Source organism: Mustelus asterias, chromosome 8, assembly GCF_964213995.1.
Source record: "Mustelus asterias chromosome 8, sMusAst1.hap1.1, whole genome shotgun sequence".
Taxonomy (NCBI): Eukaryota; Metazoa; Chordata; class Chondrichthyes; order Carcharhiniformes; family Triakidae; genus Mustelus; species Mustelus asterias.
Genome location: NC_135808.1, coordinates 87486535 through 87506146, shown reverse-complemented (window position 1 = coordinate 87506146; position 19612 = coordinate 87486535). Strand labels below are relative to the sequence as shown.

Genomic DNA, 19612 nt, shown 5'->3' with positions numbered 1-19612 from the left:
ATAAATCGGTTAGGATTATATCCATTGGCGTCTAGGAGAGTGAGAGGGGATCTCATAGAAACTTCTAAAATGTTAACAGGGTTAGACAGGGTAGATTCAGAAAGAATGTTGCCAATGGTGGGGGAGTCCAGAACTAGGGGTCTTGGTTGGAAGATAAGGGGTAAACCTTTTAGAACTGAGATGAAGTGAATGTGTGGAATTCACTGCCACAGAATTTTGAGGCCAAAACGTTGTCTAATTTCAAGAAGAAATTAAATATAGCTCTTGGGGCTAAAGGAATCAAGGATATGGGGGGATCAGGATATTGAATTCTATGATCAGCCATGATCAAAATGAATAGCGGGTCAGGCTCAAAGGGCCTACTCCTGCTTCTAGTCTCTATGTTTCATAGTCATCAGTAGATTCTAAATTCCAGATGATTTTTATTGAATTCAAATTCCACTATCTGTCATGGGTTTCAAATCCGGTTCACCAGAACATTAGCTGAATTTCTGGATTAATAGTCTAGCAATAATAGAATCATAGAATCTTACAGTGCAAAAGGAGGCCATTTGGCCCATCGAGTCTGCACCAACCACAATCCCACCCAAGCCCCACCCCCATTACCCCATGCATTTACCCTAGCAAGCCCCCCTGACACTAAGGGAAATTTAGCATGGCCAATCCACCTAACCCGCACATCTTTGGACTGTGGGAGGAAACCGGAGCACCCAGAGGAAACCCACGCAGACACGGGAAGAATGTGCAAACTCCACACAGACAGTGACCCAAGCCGGGACTAGGCCATCGCTTCCCAAGTCTTCATCTTGAATACACTTTTTGAGAGGGATGGGAGCAGACTTAAGATCAACTTTCGAAAGCAAATTGGATAAATGTCTGAAAGAAAAAATAATTGCAGGACTACAGGGGAAGGACAAGGGAGTGGGATGTAATGGCAGCTCTTTCAAAGAGCTCACAGAAGCCCAATGGGTTGAATAATTTCTTTCTATGATTCTATTAAAATGATGATCAGTCTTTATTAATAAGAATTAAATGTCAAATTAGATGTATGTCCGATCACAATTATTTCAAATAGCTTACAAAAGAGGATCACATGATATAGGGCTGTAAATTCAAATCCACTGAGAAAAGCTAGGTACACAGGGAGAAACGCACACACAACATACATCTGTTCATGTTTGAGGAATTCTTACAAACCTGCAACCTCGACTGCCAAGAAGTACAAGGAGTGCAAATGCTTGGGAACACCAGCAACTGGAAGTTCCTCTCACATACCACCCTGACTTGGAACTATATTGCTGTTTCTTCACCGTCATTGGGTCAAAATAATGGAATCCCCTTTCTAACAGCATTGTGGGTGTACCTACGCCACATGGACTACAGCAGATCAGGAAGGTGGCTCACTACTGCCTTCTCAAGGGCAATTAGGGATGGGCAATAAATGCTGACCTAGCCAGGGATACCCACATCCCCGAAAGGATTTTTAAAAATCACCTAAATTTGGTACTGCCAGCTATCTGCACTAATCATTGACTGCATGCCTTTTTGTGGGAGCCAGAAGTCAAAATGCTTCAACACAATTTGAAGGCAGCCATCACTTCTTAAGCGAGTGGTGCACCCTGGCAGCAGGACCTGCAGATTGAGCTACCAGGTTTTCTGGTGCTGCACTGGAGACCCTGATCCAGATGTTGGACAGGAGGAGGGAGTTCCGGTTCTCTCCGACAGACATCTGGGTGACAATTCCACTCAGCCAATGAAAAGGACACAGGTCTCTGTCAGGAGGTTAACTTCCAATACATGGTTGCAATGTTGTAAAAAGTTCAATGACTTCATGCTGATGGAGTATAATGTGGGAAAATGTGAGGTTGTTCACTCTAGTGGGAAGAATAAAAAAGCAGAATATTATTTAAATGGAGATTGCAGAGTGCCACAGTACAGATTTAGGTGCCTTTATACATGAATCAGGAAAGGTTAACATGCAAACATAGCGCTTAATTAGGAAAGCAAATGGAATGTTGGGCTTTATTGCAAGGAAGGTGGAGCATAAAAATAGGCAAGTCTTGCTACAATTTTTCAGGGCATTGATGAGACCACATCTGGAGTACTGTGTATAGTTTTGGTCTCTTTACGTAAGGAGGGATATACTTGCATTGGAGACATTTGAGAGGAGGTTGCCTAGGTTGATTCCTGGGAAGATGGAATTCTTTTATGAGGAAAGGCTAGGTTGGATTATTGGTTCATTCAAAATTAGAACAATGGATGATCTTATTGCAATGTACTAGATTCTGAGAGGACTCGACAGGGTGGATGTTGAGAGGATCTTTCTCCTCATGGGGAAATCTAGAACAAGGGGCCACAGTTTCAAATTAAGGATGCTGGCTGGTACTCTCTTGCTCTCCCACCCCTCTAGCTGCACTTCTTGCCTCTTAGATGATGGTAAGAGCTAATTTCTTATGATGGCATTGTTGGAGAGATAGCAGCAGAGAACTGCAATACTGAATGTCCACTCAGGATTGTAGTGCAATGTTCCTCCCGATGGTTCAGTCAGGAAAAGCATTGCTTGGGTACACCAACTGTCAGTTCAATTTGATTTGATTTGATTTATTATTGTCACATATTAGTATACAGTGAAAAGTATTGTTTCTTTCACGCTATACAGACAAAGCATTCCATACATAGAGAAGGAAAGGAGAGGGTGCAGAATGTAGTGTTAAAGTAATAGCTAGGGTGTAGTGAAAGATCAACTTAATAATATAAGGTAGGTCCATTCAAAAATCTGGCAGCAGGGAAGAAGCTGTTCTTGAGTTGGTTGGTACATGACCTCAGACTTTTGGAAGAGAGAGTGTCCGGGGTGCATGGGGTCCTTGACTATGCTGGCTGCTTTGCCAAGGCAGCGGAAAGTGGTGGCAACATTGTTCTTATCATAGACCAGCTGAGGAACCGTACTCAGATTCTATCCAGGAGTTATGAACCAAGTCTGAAGGTAATATACCTTGTAATCTGATAACCAGCCTGTAACCTGACTGCCTGGTTGGAACAAAGGCAACAGAGAGGACTGGGTCAGGAAAAAGGAATCATGAATGCAGCGTGGAAACTGGACATAGACCTGCATGATGTACCCATAGAGTTATAGAGGTTAAAATGAGAGGCATAAATAAGGTAGATAGTCAACATTTTTTCCAAAGGTAGGAGAGTCTAAAACTGCTGGTAATTGCAAAGAAACTACACCAAGCAATCCCTTTCAATTGCAAAAGGTGCCAGACTGGTGATAGGGAACCCACAAGGTAATGTGGATGCTATCTGGAAAAGCATGCAATGCAGCCTATGTATCACTTAGAAATTGTTTTCCTAATGCAATACTTTTATTTTTATTGTGTCCACTTAGTGGAATTTATACTATTTCATAAGGTTTGCTTACTTCATGAAATTGCTTCATGATCTGCTTATATTTTGTGGTTCTTGGATTTCCTTGTTCCATGAATATTGTCGTTTTTACCAAATATCTAGACTAGGTTTTGTTACTACATTACTGAAAAAAAAAATTGGCTTTACCATAGAATCCTGGATCATCATAGAAGGATATCATAGAATCCCTACAGTGCAGAAGGAGGCCATTCGGCCCATCAAGTCTGCACCAACCACAATCCCACCCAGGCCCTATCCCATTGATCCCACGTATTTACCCTGCTAATCCCCCTGACACTAAGGGACAATTTAGCATGGCTAATCAAACTAACCCGCACATCTTTGGACTGTGGGAGGAAACCGGAGCACCCGGAGGAAACCCATTCAGACACCGGGAGAACGTGCAAACTACACACAGACAGTGACCCAAGGCCGGAATTGAACCTGGGTCCCTGGCACTGTGAGGCAGCAGTGCTAACCAACGTGCTGCCCATGGTTATGTTGTGAAATACTTCACAGCCAAATATAATTATTGTCATGTAGGCAAATGTGACGTCAACTGGGATACAGCAAAGGTAGTACAAATGTTGTTTTTGGTGGAGGGATATATGTTGGCAAAATCTGTGCAATTTTTTATATTCATCTAACTAACCAGACAAAACTATGGTTTAATGTTGTTTATAAAAGAAGAGTGTATTTCAACACTGCAGCACTCTTCTGCCCTGTTCCCTTGGAATTAGGTGCTAAAGATGGGAATGTAGAATGAAAAGATGGGAGGGCTATCACTGAACCAAGCTCGCACTTCAAATGCAATTTGTGTTTATATGCTTAGTGGTAAGTAAGGTCACTAGTTGAATAAAACCATGTAGGCATTACATTTTGATTAATTCACACCAGTTCTTCTGATCATCTAGGTGCAGTTCCTTCATGGTTAAAGGGTAGCCTGCTACGATGTGGTCCTGGGTTATTTGAGGTAGGCTCAGAGCCATTCTATCATCTATTTGACGGACAAGCTCTCCTTCACAAATTTGATTTCAAGAATGGAGAAGTCACCTATTACAGACGGTATTGTACAACTTGTGTAATTCATATTTTCTGATGTTAAGTACCTCCCAAAGCAAATGTTTGGAAAGAACTGTCTCACAATAGATATTATCAAATCTGATGGAAAAACATGAAGCTATGAAATACCACAAAATCATGGCAACCAATTTTGGATAAATATAGAAACATCTCGTTATGACCTGTTCTTTTAAAACAAAGTTACATTATTTCCTTCCGAATGGCACCATACACAATATTACCATCGCTAACCAAATTATGGAAAAACCTGTCCTTCATAATTTTTTTGAAACCTTGAGGATTTGATTAGCATTCTCAACAATGCTAGCTGACCTTGGCTAGGAAACATTTGGAGTGATATCTCAGGGCAAGGAGAGCGAAAAAGAATTAACCTTGGTTCCCCTGCTCATGGCTGTTTATCCAGTGAGCCCCAGCTGGGAAGCAAATGTTTGAAAGAGAATGGAATTGAACTCAGCTGTGATGCTTTCCCTGATCAAGTCTGGGGAATACGTAGGTGACTATTTGGGTGAGGTAACAGGGCTGTTGCCATCCATGGAATCACGCAATAAAAAGCACCTACAGGAAAGAATCTGGGGATTTGTTTTTAATGGTTGCATCAGTAGCATTGGCGGTAGCCAACCCTCCATTTGTACAAGATAGTCATGAGTTCAGTTGCAGAATCACCTCTTACCTGACTGTGCTTGCCAATTATTTTGAGAGAATGTTTGTCTTCCTGTGGTCTTCTCACGTAGTGTACCTTCCACAATGATGTACCACCTTGGGAGGAGGAATTGTGATATTATCAGGTTGATTTGGAGGAATTTTGCCTTGCAAAGCATCCTTGACATTCCTGCATTGTGAATAAATTTGTAACCCAATCTATCTAGTATACTGGAATTTCTTAAGAACAGTAAATGGCTAAAATCAGTGATAGCAGTCTGACATTGATGGGTGATATTTCTTTATACTTTTACTCATTTCTCTTACTTATGAGATGAGAGTGTACCACTGCTCTTGTACATCTCCCAGCAAATCAATAATCACCAACCCATTCACCAATTTCCTGCAGAATGTCTGCTCATTCTTGAATAACCCCTTTGTTGTGGATGGATATGTTGACATTTGAATTTTAACTGTAAAAGTTCATCGTTGTTGTCTTGCCTTTTACCAAAGCTTCCTCTCTCCTGTTTATAACATCCACCATCTGCCTTGTTCAAACTGCTTCAGTGCCACTTTAATTATTAGGGACTGACATCATGTGCTCCTCTCGCACTTTTTTCAGCACTCAAAGCTGTTTCACCCTTTTCATTCCTTCTTTAAAATCTTGTTGTCCATTGTCCAAAAGGCCCACTTTGAGTTTTCATCCAGAATATCTTCCCTATTTTTCTTCTTCAGCCTCTTTGCTAAGCGATTCTTCAACTTGATGATTTAAAGATTAATCTCGATTTACTTGCCTCACTCCTCTGAATTTGCTTTCATATTCTTAGCTTAACTTTGCTTGACATAATTATAGAAACCCCTTCAGCCTTGTCATCTTCCATGGCCTCTCCCATGATCTCGATGACAAGGTCATCTTTGACCACTTTCTTGTATCACAAATCTTTCTGCCTTCTTTCACTTCCACTTACTTCCGAATTCATCCCTGGGAAATCAAAAACTTCCCCAAGTTGCTTAAATCGTTATTCTATGCTCCAGACTGTCTAGCCTGTGGCCATCCATTCTCCACAATATAGCTATTAACCATGCCCACAATTCTGCCCTCTGTGCCTCCAGGTAAACCTTCCATTCCTGTTGTTCTGCCCAGCTTCACACACACAATCCCAAGAGGGATAAACTTAAATGAACCTGGAATGCAACTTGTTAAACTACACAGCTCCAGATCTGATCAGACTACATCAAGCGTTACCAACCTTTATTCCCCTCTCTCATGCCCTTTCCAAGCTTAGCTCATCCAAGAGACTCCAGTCATATTCCCTGGATTCCATTTTCTCTCAATTCCAAATTATCCACCTTCCCTTCTTTTCCTCATGTTAGTTGACATTGCACATGGATCATTTGCCTCAAACATAACTTCACACCCTTTCAAAATTGCTGCCATCATTTTCTTCTCAAAAATCCCTTCCGTCAGATTCCTGATCCTGTCATGTTACGACAATTACTTCAAAAATGACATTATGACCAGGAAGCATTATCCCTCCTGTAAATCTTCACTTCTTGGGCGGCACGGTAGCACAGTGGTTAGCACTGCTGCTTCACAGCTCCAGGGACCTGGGTTCAGTTCCCGGCTTGGGTCACTGTCTATGTGGAGTTTGCACATTCTCCTCGTGTCTGCGTGGGTTTCCTCCGGATGCTCCGGTTCCTCCCACAGTCCAAAGATGTGCAGGTTAGGTTGATTGGCCATGCTAAAATTGCCCCTTAGTGTCCTGGGATGCGTGGATTAGCAGGTAAAATATGTAGGGATATGGGGGTAGGGCCTGGGTGGGATTGTGGTCGGTGCAGACTCGATGGGCCGAATGGCCTCTTTCTGTACTGTAGGGTTTCTATGATTTCTATGATTCCTCTACAGCCTTTGGCTTAAACATCAGACTGAGAAGTTAAAAATTGAAGCATTGGGTATAAAGGAGCCAGTGCAAGTTAACAAAGACAGGACTTTTTGTAAGGATAGTAGCAGAGTTTTGGATTCATTGAAGTTAATGAGAGATAGAGAATGGGAAACTGGCCTGGAGAATCTTTGGAGTAATTCAGCCAAATGGCAAAAGCATAGTTGGGGTCTCCAGGGATAGATGGGCTGAGAGGCAGGAAATGCTAGAGGTGGATATAGATTGTAAGGGGACAGATAGGAGGGTCGGAACTAAAGGTAGGGACTCAGGGTTGGTGTGTTGCCTACCAGGGGCTGGGGTCCGGGATGTGTCTGACAGGGTATTCAGGACTCTTAGGGGGGAGGGAGATAAACCACAAGTTATTGTACATGTGGGGACACACGACATAGGGAGGATAGGGGAAGGGGATATTAGGCAGGGATTTATGGAGTTGGGGTGGAAACTAAAGGCCAAGACTGACAGAGTGGTTATCTCTGGACTCTTGCCTGTACCACGGGATAGTTTAGAGAGGAATAGGGAGAGGGAAGGTTTGAATTCATGGCTGAGGGGATGGTGCAGGAGGGAGGGGTTCAGGTACTTAAGCAATTGGGGCTCGTACTGGGGAAGGTGTGACCTCTATGAGAAGGATGGTCTACACCTTAATCAGAAGGGGACCAATATCCTGGGGGGTAAATTTGCTAAGGCCATGCAGGGAGGTTTAAACTGATTCGGGGGGGGGGAGGGATCCTGAGTAGTGGGGCTGAAAGTGAGGGATGCATGGATGGGGACTGCAATGCACGGCATTGCAGAGGTGGGGTGGAGCAGGGTTTGAAATGTGTATACTTCAATGCCAGGAGTATTCGCAATAAAGTGGGTGAACTTGCAGCGTGGATCAGTACCTGGGACTTCGATGTTGTGGCTATTTCAGAGACATGGATAGAGCAGGGGCAGGAATGGATGCTGCAGGTCCCGGGGTTCAAATGTTTTAGTCGAAGTAGGGAAGGAGGTAGAAGAGGGGGAGGGGTAGCATTATTGGTCAGAGATTGTATCACAGTGTCAGAGAGGAGGTTTGATGAGGACTTATCTGTTGAGGTAGTATGGGCGGAGATTAGAAATAGGAGAGGAGAGGTCACCCTGTTGGGAGTCTTTTATAGACCTCCTAATAGTTCTAGAGAGGTTGAGGAAAGGATTGCGGAGTCAATCCTGCTTAGGAGTGAAAGTAATAGGGCAATTGTTATGGGGGATTTTAACTTGACTAATATTGACTGGAATTGTTATAGCTCTAGCTCGTTAGAGGGGTCAGTTTTTGTTCAAAGCGTGCAGGAAGGTTTTTTGACTCAGTATGTAGACAGGCCAACTAGAGGTGAGGCTATATTGGATCTGGTGCTGGGAAATGAGCCAGACCAGGTGCTAGACTTGGAAGTTGGTGTGCATTTTGGTGATAGTGACCACAATTCGGTTACGTTCACCTTAGTGATGGAAAGGGATAGGCATGAACCTCGGGCCAGTGGTTTTAGCTGGGGGAAGGGTAATTATGAGGCTATTAGGAGAGAATTAGGAAACATAGGTTGGACTAGGAGATTACAGGGACTGGGAACGTCCGACATGTGGAGTTTTTTCAAGGAGCAGCTACTGCGAGTCTGTGATAGGTATGTCCCTGTCAGGCAAGGAGGAATTGGTAGGGCTAGGGAACCGTGGTGCACCAAAAAAGTTTCTTTGTTGGTTAAAAAGAAAAAGGAGGCTTATGTTCGGATGAGACGTGAGCACTCGGGTAGTGCACTAGAAAGCTTTAGATTGGCTAAGAGGGAGTTGAAGAGCGAGCTTAGAAGGGCTAAAAGGGGACATGAGAAGACTTTGGCGGATAGGGTTAAAGAGAATCCTAAGGCGTTCTATAGGTATGTCAAGAACAGAAGGTTGGTTAGGGCAAGTTTAGGGCCAGTTATAGATGGCAGAGGGAAGTTATGTGTGGAACCGGAGGAGATTGGTGAAGCATTGAACCAATATTTCTCTTCGGTGTTCACGCAAGGGGACATGAATATAGCTGAGGAGGACACTGGGTTGCAAGGGAGTAGAATAGACAGTATTACAGTTGATAAGGAGGATGTGCAGGATATTCTGGAGGGTCTGAAAATAGATAAATCCCCTGGTCCGGATGGGATTTATCCAAGGATTCTCTGGGAGGCAAGAGAAGTGATTGCAGCGCCTCTGGCTCTGATCTTCAGGTCGTCGTTGGCCTCTGGTATAGTACCAGAAGATTGGAGGTTAGCGAATGTTGTCCCATTGTTTAAGAAGGGGAACAGAGACTTCCCCGGGAATTATAGACCGGTGAGTCTCACTTCTGTTGTCGGCAAGATGTTGGAAAAAATTATAAGGGATAGGATTTATAGTTATTTGGAGAGTAATGAATTGATAGGTGATAGTCAGCATGGTTTTGTGGCAGGTAGGTCGTGCCTTACTAACCTTATTGAGTTTTTTGAGAAAGTGACCAAGGAGGTGGATGGGGGCAAGGCAGTGGACGTGGTATATATGGATTTTAGTAAGGCGTTTGATAAGGTTCACCATGGTAGGCTTCTGCAGAAAATGCAGATGTATGGGATTGGGGGTGATCTAGGAAATTGGATCAGGAATTGGCTAGCGGATAGGAAACAGAGGGTGGTGGTTGATAGTAAATATTCATCATGGAGTGCGGTTACAAGTGGTGTACCTCAGGGATCTGTTTTGGGGCCACTGCTGTTTGTAATATTTATTAATGATCTGGATGAGGGTATAGTTGGGTGGATTAGCAAATTTGCTGATGACACCAAAGTCGGTGGTGTGGTAGACAGTGAGGAAGGGTGTCGTAGTCTGCAGGAAGACTTAGACAGGTTGCAAAGTTGGGCCGAGAGGTGGCGGATGGAGTTTAATGCGGAGAAGTGTGAGGTAATTCACTTTGGTAGGAATAACAGATGTGTTGAGTATAGGGCTAACGGGAGGACTTTGAATAGTGTGGAGGAGCAGAGGGATCTAGGTGTATGTGTGCATAGATCCCTGAAAGTTGGGAATCAAGTAGATAAGGTTGTTAAGAAGGCATATGGTGTCTTGGCGTTTATTGGTAGGGGGATTGAATTTAGGAGTCGTAGCGTTATGTTGCAACTGTACACAACTCTGGTGCGGCCGCACTTGGAGTACTGTGTGCAGTTCTGGTCCCCACATTACAGGAAGGATGTGGAGGCTTTGGAGAGGGTGCAGAGGAGGTTTACCAGGATGTTGCCTGGTATGGAGGGGAGATCCTATGAGGAGAGGCTGAGGGATTTGGGATTGTTTTCGCTGGAAAGGCGGCGGCTAAGAGGGGATCTTATTGAAACATATAAGATGATTAGAGGTTTAGATAGGGTGGATAGTGATAGCCTTTTTCCTCTGATGGAGAAATCCAGCACGAGGGGGCATGGCTTTAAATTGAGGGGGGGTAGTTATAGAACCGATGTCAGGGGTAGGTTCTTTACCCAGAGGGTGGTGAGGGATTGGAATGCCCTGCCAGCATCAGTAGTAAATGCGCCTAGTTTGGGGGCGTTTAAGAGATCCGTAGATAGGTTCATGGACGAAAAGAAATTGGTTTAGGTTGGAGGGTCACAGTTTTTTTTTTAACTGGTCGGTGCAACATCGTGGGCCGAAGGGCCTGTTCTGCGCTGTAATGTTCTATGTTCTATGTTCTATGTTCTATTGTCTTTGTGATAGACGATAGAGGATAGGGTGGCACAGTGGCTCAGCGGTTAGCACTGCTGCCTCACAGTGCCGAGGTCCCGGGTTCAATTCCCAGCTTGGTCACTATCTGTGTGGAGTCTGCACGTTCTCCACGTGTCTGCCTGGGTTTCCTCCGGGTGCTCTGGTTTCCTCCCATAGGTTAGGTGCATTGGCCATGCTAAATTCTCCCTCAGTGTATTTGAACAAACGCCGGAGTGTGACGACTAGGGGATTTTCACAATAACTTCATTGCAGTGTTAATGTAAGCCTATTCATGACACTAATAAATAATGTTTTAAAAAAAGGATTTAGAGATGGAAGTCCAACTTAGGGACAAATAGAATGCTGGTTCCATACAGTGTGGTTTTGCCCAAAATTTCACCTGGAGAATTATCAAGGTCAGGAATGCTCTCCATGAGGAGGTGATGGTTGTTGATTCGATAAATAATTGCAAAAGGGAGCTGAACAGATACTTAAGATTGAGAAACTTAGAGATAGGTTATGGACAAAAACAGGCATGGCTCAGAACATGACTGCTCTGAGCCAGCACAGGCACAATGAGCATGAAGGCTTCCTCCTGTGCTCTAAGTTCCTGTGATTCTAGAGTTTGTGGCAGTGGCCCAGAATGATAGTTCAGTCAACTTGATGTTTAGCTGAAGGAAGTTGAGGCCCTTCCAAGACTGGATATCAAATAATAGAAACAGTGGAAAGGCAGAGAGAAGCGTGAAAGAGCAGAGCTGCAAGTCATCAGCATACATATGGAAGCTGATTCACTGTTTGCAGATAATACCATCAAGGGCCATAATGAGCAAGAGGCGCTAGGGAGGCCAGACGTCCGGCTTTTGAGCACTCTGTCCTCCGTCCGGCGCCACCTCAAGCCGATTGTTAATTTGTCCTCCTTTTTTGGGTCACAATGCTTGGGTACTGATTGACGGCAGCACCAGGCCAATAGGAAGAGGAGTGGGACTGCCAATCGGATCGAATGAGGGAAGCCGGAGCTGCGCGTCGATTTAAGCATGCGCAGTGCGAGTCATGGGGCGGCAGGTCAGGGTTTATCTCTTGTATTGACAAACGGTAAGAGAAAAATGGCGGAGATCAGGGAGCGATGAATCTGGAGCGTGATGAGGAAGGCTTCACAAGCATGTTGTACAAGCCCAAACCCCGAAAAAGAGTTTCCCGATGTCATGTTTGCACCGAGCCAGGCCACAGCTCCAATGTTCAGCTCCGCATTAACGGCCGCCATCTTAATTGGATGCGATATGCAGCGGTGCACACGCGCAGTGGCCATCTATCGTGGGGCCATGTGCAGCAGTGCACATACGTGGCTGCCATCTTTGTCCTCCTTTTTGGAAATTTGGAAATGGCCACCCTAGCAAGAGCAGTGTTTACCAACCCCCTCTCCCCCAACACCAAGTGTGCCATGAAAGAAGATTCAAAATGATTAAAAATTCATGTAATTAAACTAAAACTTATCCTCATCTCCAGCTCTGAGGTCGGCATCTCCAAGGCCCGATAAGCCTCAGGCCTCCTGCACATGTGCTGGCTGGGAAAGTGCTGTTTAGATTTTTTACATTGGTCAGGCCCATGCACATGACCAATGGAACTTGGAGCTGAAGACAAAGGACCCATACACCCACACAAAAAGTGAAAACTCAAAAAGGGGGCAAAAACCCTGGGAGAAGCAAGAGAGACAGAGAGAGGTTAAAAATGGCAAATACTCTTCAAAAAAACAAAATATTAAAACCATGCCAATAACTTGTATCTATAGTTATATTTAGCTAATGCCTGGATATCAGACTTCCATCCTGCACTTCAGATTTCTCCTCTTTCACTCTTAATTATGCTTTATTCTCATACTTCATTTTTCTACATGAGGTAATATTACTCTAAATGTTAATACAAAGGCAAAATACTGCAGATACTGGAAATCTGACATGAGAAGATGCTGGAGAAACTCAGATAATCAGGCAGCATCTGTGGAAACAGTCAACATTCATGCTGATGACCATTTCAAAACATTAAATCTTGTATAAATCCTGGATAAATAATTTGAGAGCTGTGTTTTTAAGGAAATCAAGGTTCCCTTTATACCGTTTACATTTATATTTTATTGTCCACATTTTTGCAAGCCAGTGGCCCAAGTTTTGCGATAGCTATCAGTGCTCAGCATTATTATGATGGAAGTCAGATTTTTAGCATCCACTCATGCACACAGTAAAATATGGAAACCCGTATTTCCCGACTCTCTCCAGATTTTCCACTCATGTCACCACTCTCCCTGACAGTGAATGTGGGCTGAAAATTGCCCCAAAAAGGTATTTTACTAGAGGGCAGTTCAGAGAAAATAGGAGGCGTGCTTCAATTTTTTTAATATAGTATAGAGGTATGCCATGACATGTTCGAGCAAGAGAACAAAGCCAAGGATGCATCCTTCTGGAAATACCTTGGTGCAGGATTAGGAAGATGAACCATTCTAGAGGTATACATAGGAACAAACTAATACATAAAATTAGAGGCAGGTGAGGACAGATCCGCTGAGCTAAATAAACGGAAAAGTGTTGATGGAGGTTGGTGTGGAGATTTACTCCTGTCTTTGCTAACCTGCACTGCCTCCTGGATATCCAATGTTTCAAATGTTAAGTTCCCAGCTTGGTGTTCAAATTTTTTCAAGGCCTCACTTCTCTATATTTCTGCAATCATTTTCAGTGCTACAGTGTTCCTGCTAAGCTGCATATGAGAGTGGAAAAAACATTTAAAGTTACCACATATTGAAAAAATCCTACCATGTTCCGTGGCAAAATTTTAAAAGGAACAATGGTTACATTATTCCTCACTGAATGTTCGATTCTGTTGACTCCAGCCACTTATGCAACAGCCCTCATTTCAGCATGCATGGTATCAACCAACTAGGTTCCAGAAATGCTTCCCTAAAACATGATTTGCCTCTCAATTTCCATCTCTTTTAAAACTCTCCTTAAATTCCACCTATGAGTAAACTTGCGGTGATACCTCTAAGTATCTTGTCCTTTGCCTTTTTTCCCCTTATAGCTCTGAGAAGCCCTTTGAAATGTTCGACATAAACGCAGGTTTTAGCTAGTGATTGCGTACAACACAATTGTATTCAAGTGGAATACTTCTGTCCACTGTTTTACTACAGTTGTTAATTCATTTAAAACAAATGATACATATTTGCATTAGAATAGTAAACAAGATCACCCTAAGTGTTAAGCATTTGTTCATCAATACCATTACCAATTACCTGATTAGATAGTTTGCAATTATTTAGGCTTCAACAGAGAATTTTTATCTCTTTTGTAGATTTGTTCAAACTGATGCCTATGTAAGGGCTATGACTGAGAAGCGAATTGTGATCACTGAATTTGGTACTTTTGGTTACCCTGACCCCTGCAAGAACATCTTCTCCAGGTTAGGAAAATATTTTTACTACTATTTAAATCGAAGTCTTACTGAGTGTAAAAATTAATTATATGTATAATTAGTCTTTGTTATATGAAATGTGATTTTTTAAAAATACATAGCCATTTAAAAAGGAAACAAAAAATTCAAACCTAAAAGGCCATTTACCAAGAATTTCTTCATTGATATAAATATTGATACTTTTTGTGCAAGCTGACAAACTATCAGTAGAAGCAGAGATGATAGAAGTAATGGGGGGAATGAAAATTTTCTAGGCAGGATATCTTGGAAAAGCTTGCTATGCTTAAGAGTGGATTAATTGCCTGGACTGGCTGACTTGTATCCCAGGTTACTAAAGGGAGTAAGAGTAGAGATAGTGGAAGCACTTGCAATAATCTTCCACTCTCCCCTAGATACAGGAGGGGTGGGGATGGGGAGGGAGCTATGGGGTGGGGGGGGGGGGGGGGGGGGGGCGGGGAGGGGAGGGGGGAGGGGGATGGTACCAGAAGACTGGAGAGCAGCAAATACAAATCTCCATTCGAGAAGGGGCATAAGGGCATTCCCAGTTACTAAAGGTTGGTCAGTTTAAAATCAGTGGTGGGTAAAGTTTTAGAAACAACAACTGGGGGGAAAAAATCAACAGGCGCTTGGAGAGCTTTGAGTTAATTAAGAAGAGCCAGAGGTAGGTTGGCATCCTTTCATTTGTGAGAGATTTTTTTTTATTTGTGGGACATGGGTGTCGCTGGCTGGCTAGCATTTATTGCCCATCCCTAGTTACCCTTGTTCAGAGCTTGTTCAGAGAGTCAACCACATTGCTGTGGCTCTGGAATCACATGTAGGCCAGACCAGGTAAGGACAGCAGCTTTCCTTCCCTAAAGGACATTAGTGAACCAGATGGGTTTTTCCAACAATCGACAATGGTTTCATGGTCATCAGCAGATTCTTAATTCCAGATATTTTTATTAAATTCAAATTCCACAATCTGCCTTGGCGAGATTTGAACCCGGGTCCCCAGAATATTAGCTGAGTTTCTGGATTAATAGTCGAGCAATAATACCACTAGGCCATCGCCTCCCCATAGAGAGATGATGGGAAAACCACCTCAGAATTTTGGTGAGGTCAGATAAGATCATCTGCTGCATTTCCTTTGATGACCGAAGAGAGAAAAGTCACAGATTTTTGCTCCAGAGTCACGTGTGTTGAGACAGGAGAATGCCTGGCTCCACAAACACTACCATTAAAAATGGTTACTGGAGTTCAGTTTTTCAGTCTGGTGTTAGGCTAGAACAGGAGTCAATGTGGGCAAGCCAGGAAAAGTGAGTAGGCTGTCAGATACAGAGACAGACTGAGTAGAAGGCCTGCCTCAGGGCTCTGGCACTGCATTGAAAAATAAAGATTAAAACCCTCCAGCCCTCACAGCCCTTCCCCTTCCCCACATATTTCTCATGTATACAACCCAGTGGCTCTTTATGGCAGACATGTTAACCTATGCCCCTGTATCCTATGCTAAATTAGTGCCAACTCATGCCAACACATGCCTAGGGGGGAATCACATTTTGGCCTTACACCTACTATGTAACTCACTTAGTATCCACCAAGGACAGACTTCAGGACCCATGCAAAAATCAGATAAAATAAAGTTCCAAGTGTCTATTGCAGACCACTGAATTGAATAGCAACACTCTCATTCTTAAAAACCCATTTGCCACTTTTTTCTTCTTCATGGGATGTGGGCATCGCTGGCTGGGCCAGCATTTAATGCCCATCCCTAAATTCCCCTGAGGGGGCATTTAAGAGTCAACCACATTGCTGTGGATCTGGAGTCACATGTAGGCCAGACCAGATAAGGGTGGCAGATTTCCTTCCCTAAAGGACATTAGTGAACCAGATGGGTTTTTACAACAATCAACAATGGTTTCATGGCTATCACTAGATTTTTAATTCCAGATTTCTTTGTTTTAATTGAATTCAAATTTCACCATCTGCCATGGCATAATTTGAACCCGGGTCCACAGAGCATTACCCTGGGTCTCTGGATCACTAGTCCAGTGACAATACCACTACGCCACTGTCTCTCCTCATTTGCATGCCTTAAACTACATAAAGCCTTATAACAACAAACATTTCATTTCTGTGCACAATCTCCTAAAACAACAAGCATTGGAATTCATGGTCCCACATCAAAGAATTTATAGCCACTTGTAGCTGCCAATCAAACTGTGAAATGGAAACCATCCTACTGTGATAATAGATGTTTAAAAAGCAGGAACACAGAGTGGCAAATGCAGTGTGGAGCAGCATGGGAGTGGGGTGGTGAACCCAGTATGGGAGGAGAGCAGCGAATCCAGTTTAAAGCAATGTTCCCGCTGCCGCATGCCAAACAAAATAGATTTTTTCCGACCCACGGGCCTGTGCCACCCTCATGAACTCATGAGGCCATCACTGCACTTTATGAATCCCAGGGAGAGTAGATCCTGTGGGAAGGAGAAAGAAGGACAGTAGGAGTACAGATGCTTGTATGTCCTAGGCCCATATAGCAGAGCCTGGTCTCCAGTCATCTTGGACCCTGATGCCACTGGACCCAGGCTTTGCTCCATTTAGGCCACGTGGTAGCTGGTATGCAATGGTCACACCATGTTAAAAGAACTCATACAGAGGCATCTTCCAACCCTTAAAATGAAGTCCGGGAGCTGGACAACCCCAAGAGCAACAGAATGGAATGGCATGCTGCTTTCATTGCCCAGCTCCTCGGGAATTTGACATTGATATTGTCACCCTAAGTGAGACCCGGCGGGCAGGGCAAGGCCAGCTCAAGGAACAAGGTGGCAGTTACACTGCCTTCTAGAAAGGTAAACTAGGAGAAGATCACTGCCTCCATGGGGTTGGCTTCACCATTAAAAATGAACTTGTTGGCTAACTCAGAGACTATCTTTATAGGATAAGCAAATGTCTCATGAACCTTCAGCTCACCCAGCCCAGCACTATTGCATTGCAGATCTCAGCACGTACACCCTATATTGGAAGCTACAAATGAGCCCAAAGAGGAATTTTACTCTAGTCTCAAACAATCCTGGGCCTGAGTCCCAGCGGGTGACAAGCTGTTCCTCCTCGATGACCAACACCAGAGTTGGAAAGGACACAGACCTCTGGGGAGGTGTAATCAGCAGAGAGGATATAGGGAAATCCAACAGCAACTGTACCCTGCTCCTGAAGAAAATTCCAAGGACAAGGCCTTGTCAAACCAATACCTTTTTCCATCAGTGAGGCGAGTGCAAGGCGCCATGGCAATACTCTTGCTCCAAGCACTGGCACCTGCTCAACTACTTCATTGTCCAAGTGAAGGGCTGCAAGGACGTTCATATCACCCACACCATGACAGAAGCTGATGACTGCTTGATGGACCACAGTCTAATCCACTCTGTGGTTAACATCAATGTAGCCCTAAAGCAGTGACGGTGGCAGAACAATGCTGTAGAGAAATCAACACTGAGGTACTCAAAGATCTGAAAAGAGAACTTTGTTCAGCCAGTGCCTCACTGCCAACCTGACGACTGCTATTGACCCAGAGACTCAGAGTCCACAGTGCCTGGCCTGCCCTCAAGGCCTCTCAACTGTGAAGAGACACTTTGATCACTGAACCAGAAAACACCAAGGAGGTGATCTTACAAAAACAATTCTAAGTCCAGAATGAGTGTGAAAACAGGAGAGGTTCGGATCTGTTTTTTTCGGCGAATCCAAATGTCGAATCTTATGCACTCTGTCCATGAAAATCCTGCAATCTGTTTCTCGCCAGTTGGGGGGTGGGGGTGGGGGGGTGGGGGGGGGGGGGGGGGTGGGGGGGGGGTGGGGGGGGCTTAAATTGCCCGAAGCAGACTGATAGCAACAGGGGCCACAATTGAGTATTTGCAGGTCTCTGCTCTGAGAGCAGCAGAGATCTGTCGCATAGCCTCTGCTACATATAACGAGCAGGCCTCCATGGCCTAAACCCATCACCTCTCTACTACCACAGGGCCCCACGGCCATTCGCAACCTCCCACCCTGGCCAAACCAATTGACCCCTGCCCTCGCCGGATCGATCGCAAGTGCCAACACAACATTTCGGCGATAAATCCAGAATTTTCTATCTGTGATGTTTTCCTTTGACCTAGTGTTTTTTTTTTCTTTAACTTTTTATTTCTCTTTATTTCAGGTTTTTTTCTTACTTTGAAGGTTTAGAAATCACCGACAATGCTCTAGTAAATGTGTATCCCATTGGAGAAGAATATTATGCCTGCACCGAAACCAACTACATCACAAAGGTCAACCCAGAAACGTTGGAAACAATACAAAAGGTTTATAAGTTCTGCTTATGGTGTGTTGTACTGATTGGATGGTGCAAATAACTATTGGGTTAATAATGAAATCGATAAACATGAAATGCTGTTGTCGTATGGGTTTTGCCAAGTATAATACTTTCACCAGGCAGCTGTGTGAAATGAAATGTGAAATTCAAATGAGACTCCTGCACCCATTTCAGCTTAACTGGTATATCTGAATGTTGAGCTATTAAATCAGTGGTTTATAAATGGGCAACTAGGCTTTGAGCACTCCGTATTTCTGAAGTTTTAGGGTCATTATTTGAGCATAAGGATCCTGAAATGTCAGAACTGGATTATAACAGGTTTTTGATACTTGCTTTTGTTTCTTTCCCATTACCATCGGACAGTTTGTCAATTCCAAATAATCAAAATAATAGTTCATGTATGTGTCTTAATTTCTTGTATCCATTTCATGTAGATGACACCTTATGCTCACTCGACCTTTCTGGTATTTGGTACTTAATAAGTGATTCCTGTTTTAAATGTCTGCAAATCAATTTGAAGATGCAGAATAATGCCTAAACTCATTTCCGTTAAGAACATCCTAATAAATAGGCAGTGCATTTTGTTTTGTGAGTGCTGATACACCTTTGTCATTATAATCATAGAATCATAGAATCCCTACAGTGCAGAAGGAGGCCATTCGGCCCATCGAGTCTGCACCGACCTCAATCCACCCAAGCCCTATTCCTTAACCCCACATATTCACTCTGCTAATCCCCTGAAACTAGGGGCAATTTAGCATGGCCAATCAACCTAACCCACACATCTTTGGACTGTGGGAGGAAACCAGAGCATCCAGAGGAAACCCATGCAGACACGGGGAGAATGTACAAACACCACACAGACAGTGACCTGAGGACAGAATTGAACCCAGGTCCCCAGTGCTGTAAGGTAGCAGTGTTAACCACTGTGCTGCCCCTGATTCATCCTGATTCATTGCCACATAACGTGTTTTGCAGAGGCAGCCTGACATTGGCTGACGGCAGGATCTTCTGATCCTACCACTGTCAATGGTGTTTCCCATTTTATAAAGTAAATGAAGTTTATTTATTAGTCACAAGTAAGGCT

The 19612-nt window shown here is 43.7% G+C and overlaps 1 protein-coding gene across 1 annotated transcript in view; it reads left to right on the top strand.

Moving 5' to 3' along the window:
• Positions 1-19612, top strand: part of rpe65c (retinoid isomerohydrolase RPE65 c) — a 45031-nt gene that overhangs the window by 5442 nt on the left and 19977 nt on the right. Inside the window, exons 3-5 of the mRNA XM_078219378.1 lie at positions 4320-4470; positions 14085-14192; positions 18373-18514. Of these exons, the coding sequence (XP_078075504.1) occupies positions 4320-4470; positions 14085-14192; positions 18373-18514 (401 nt within the window). The remainder of the gene's footprint in view (positions 1-4319; positions 4471-14084; positions 14193-18372; positions 18515-19612) is intronic.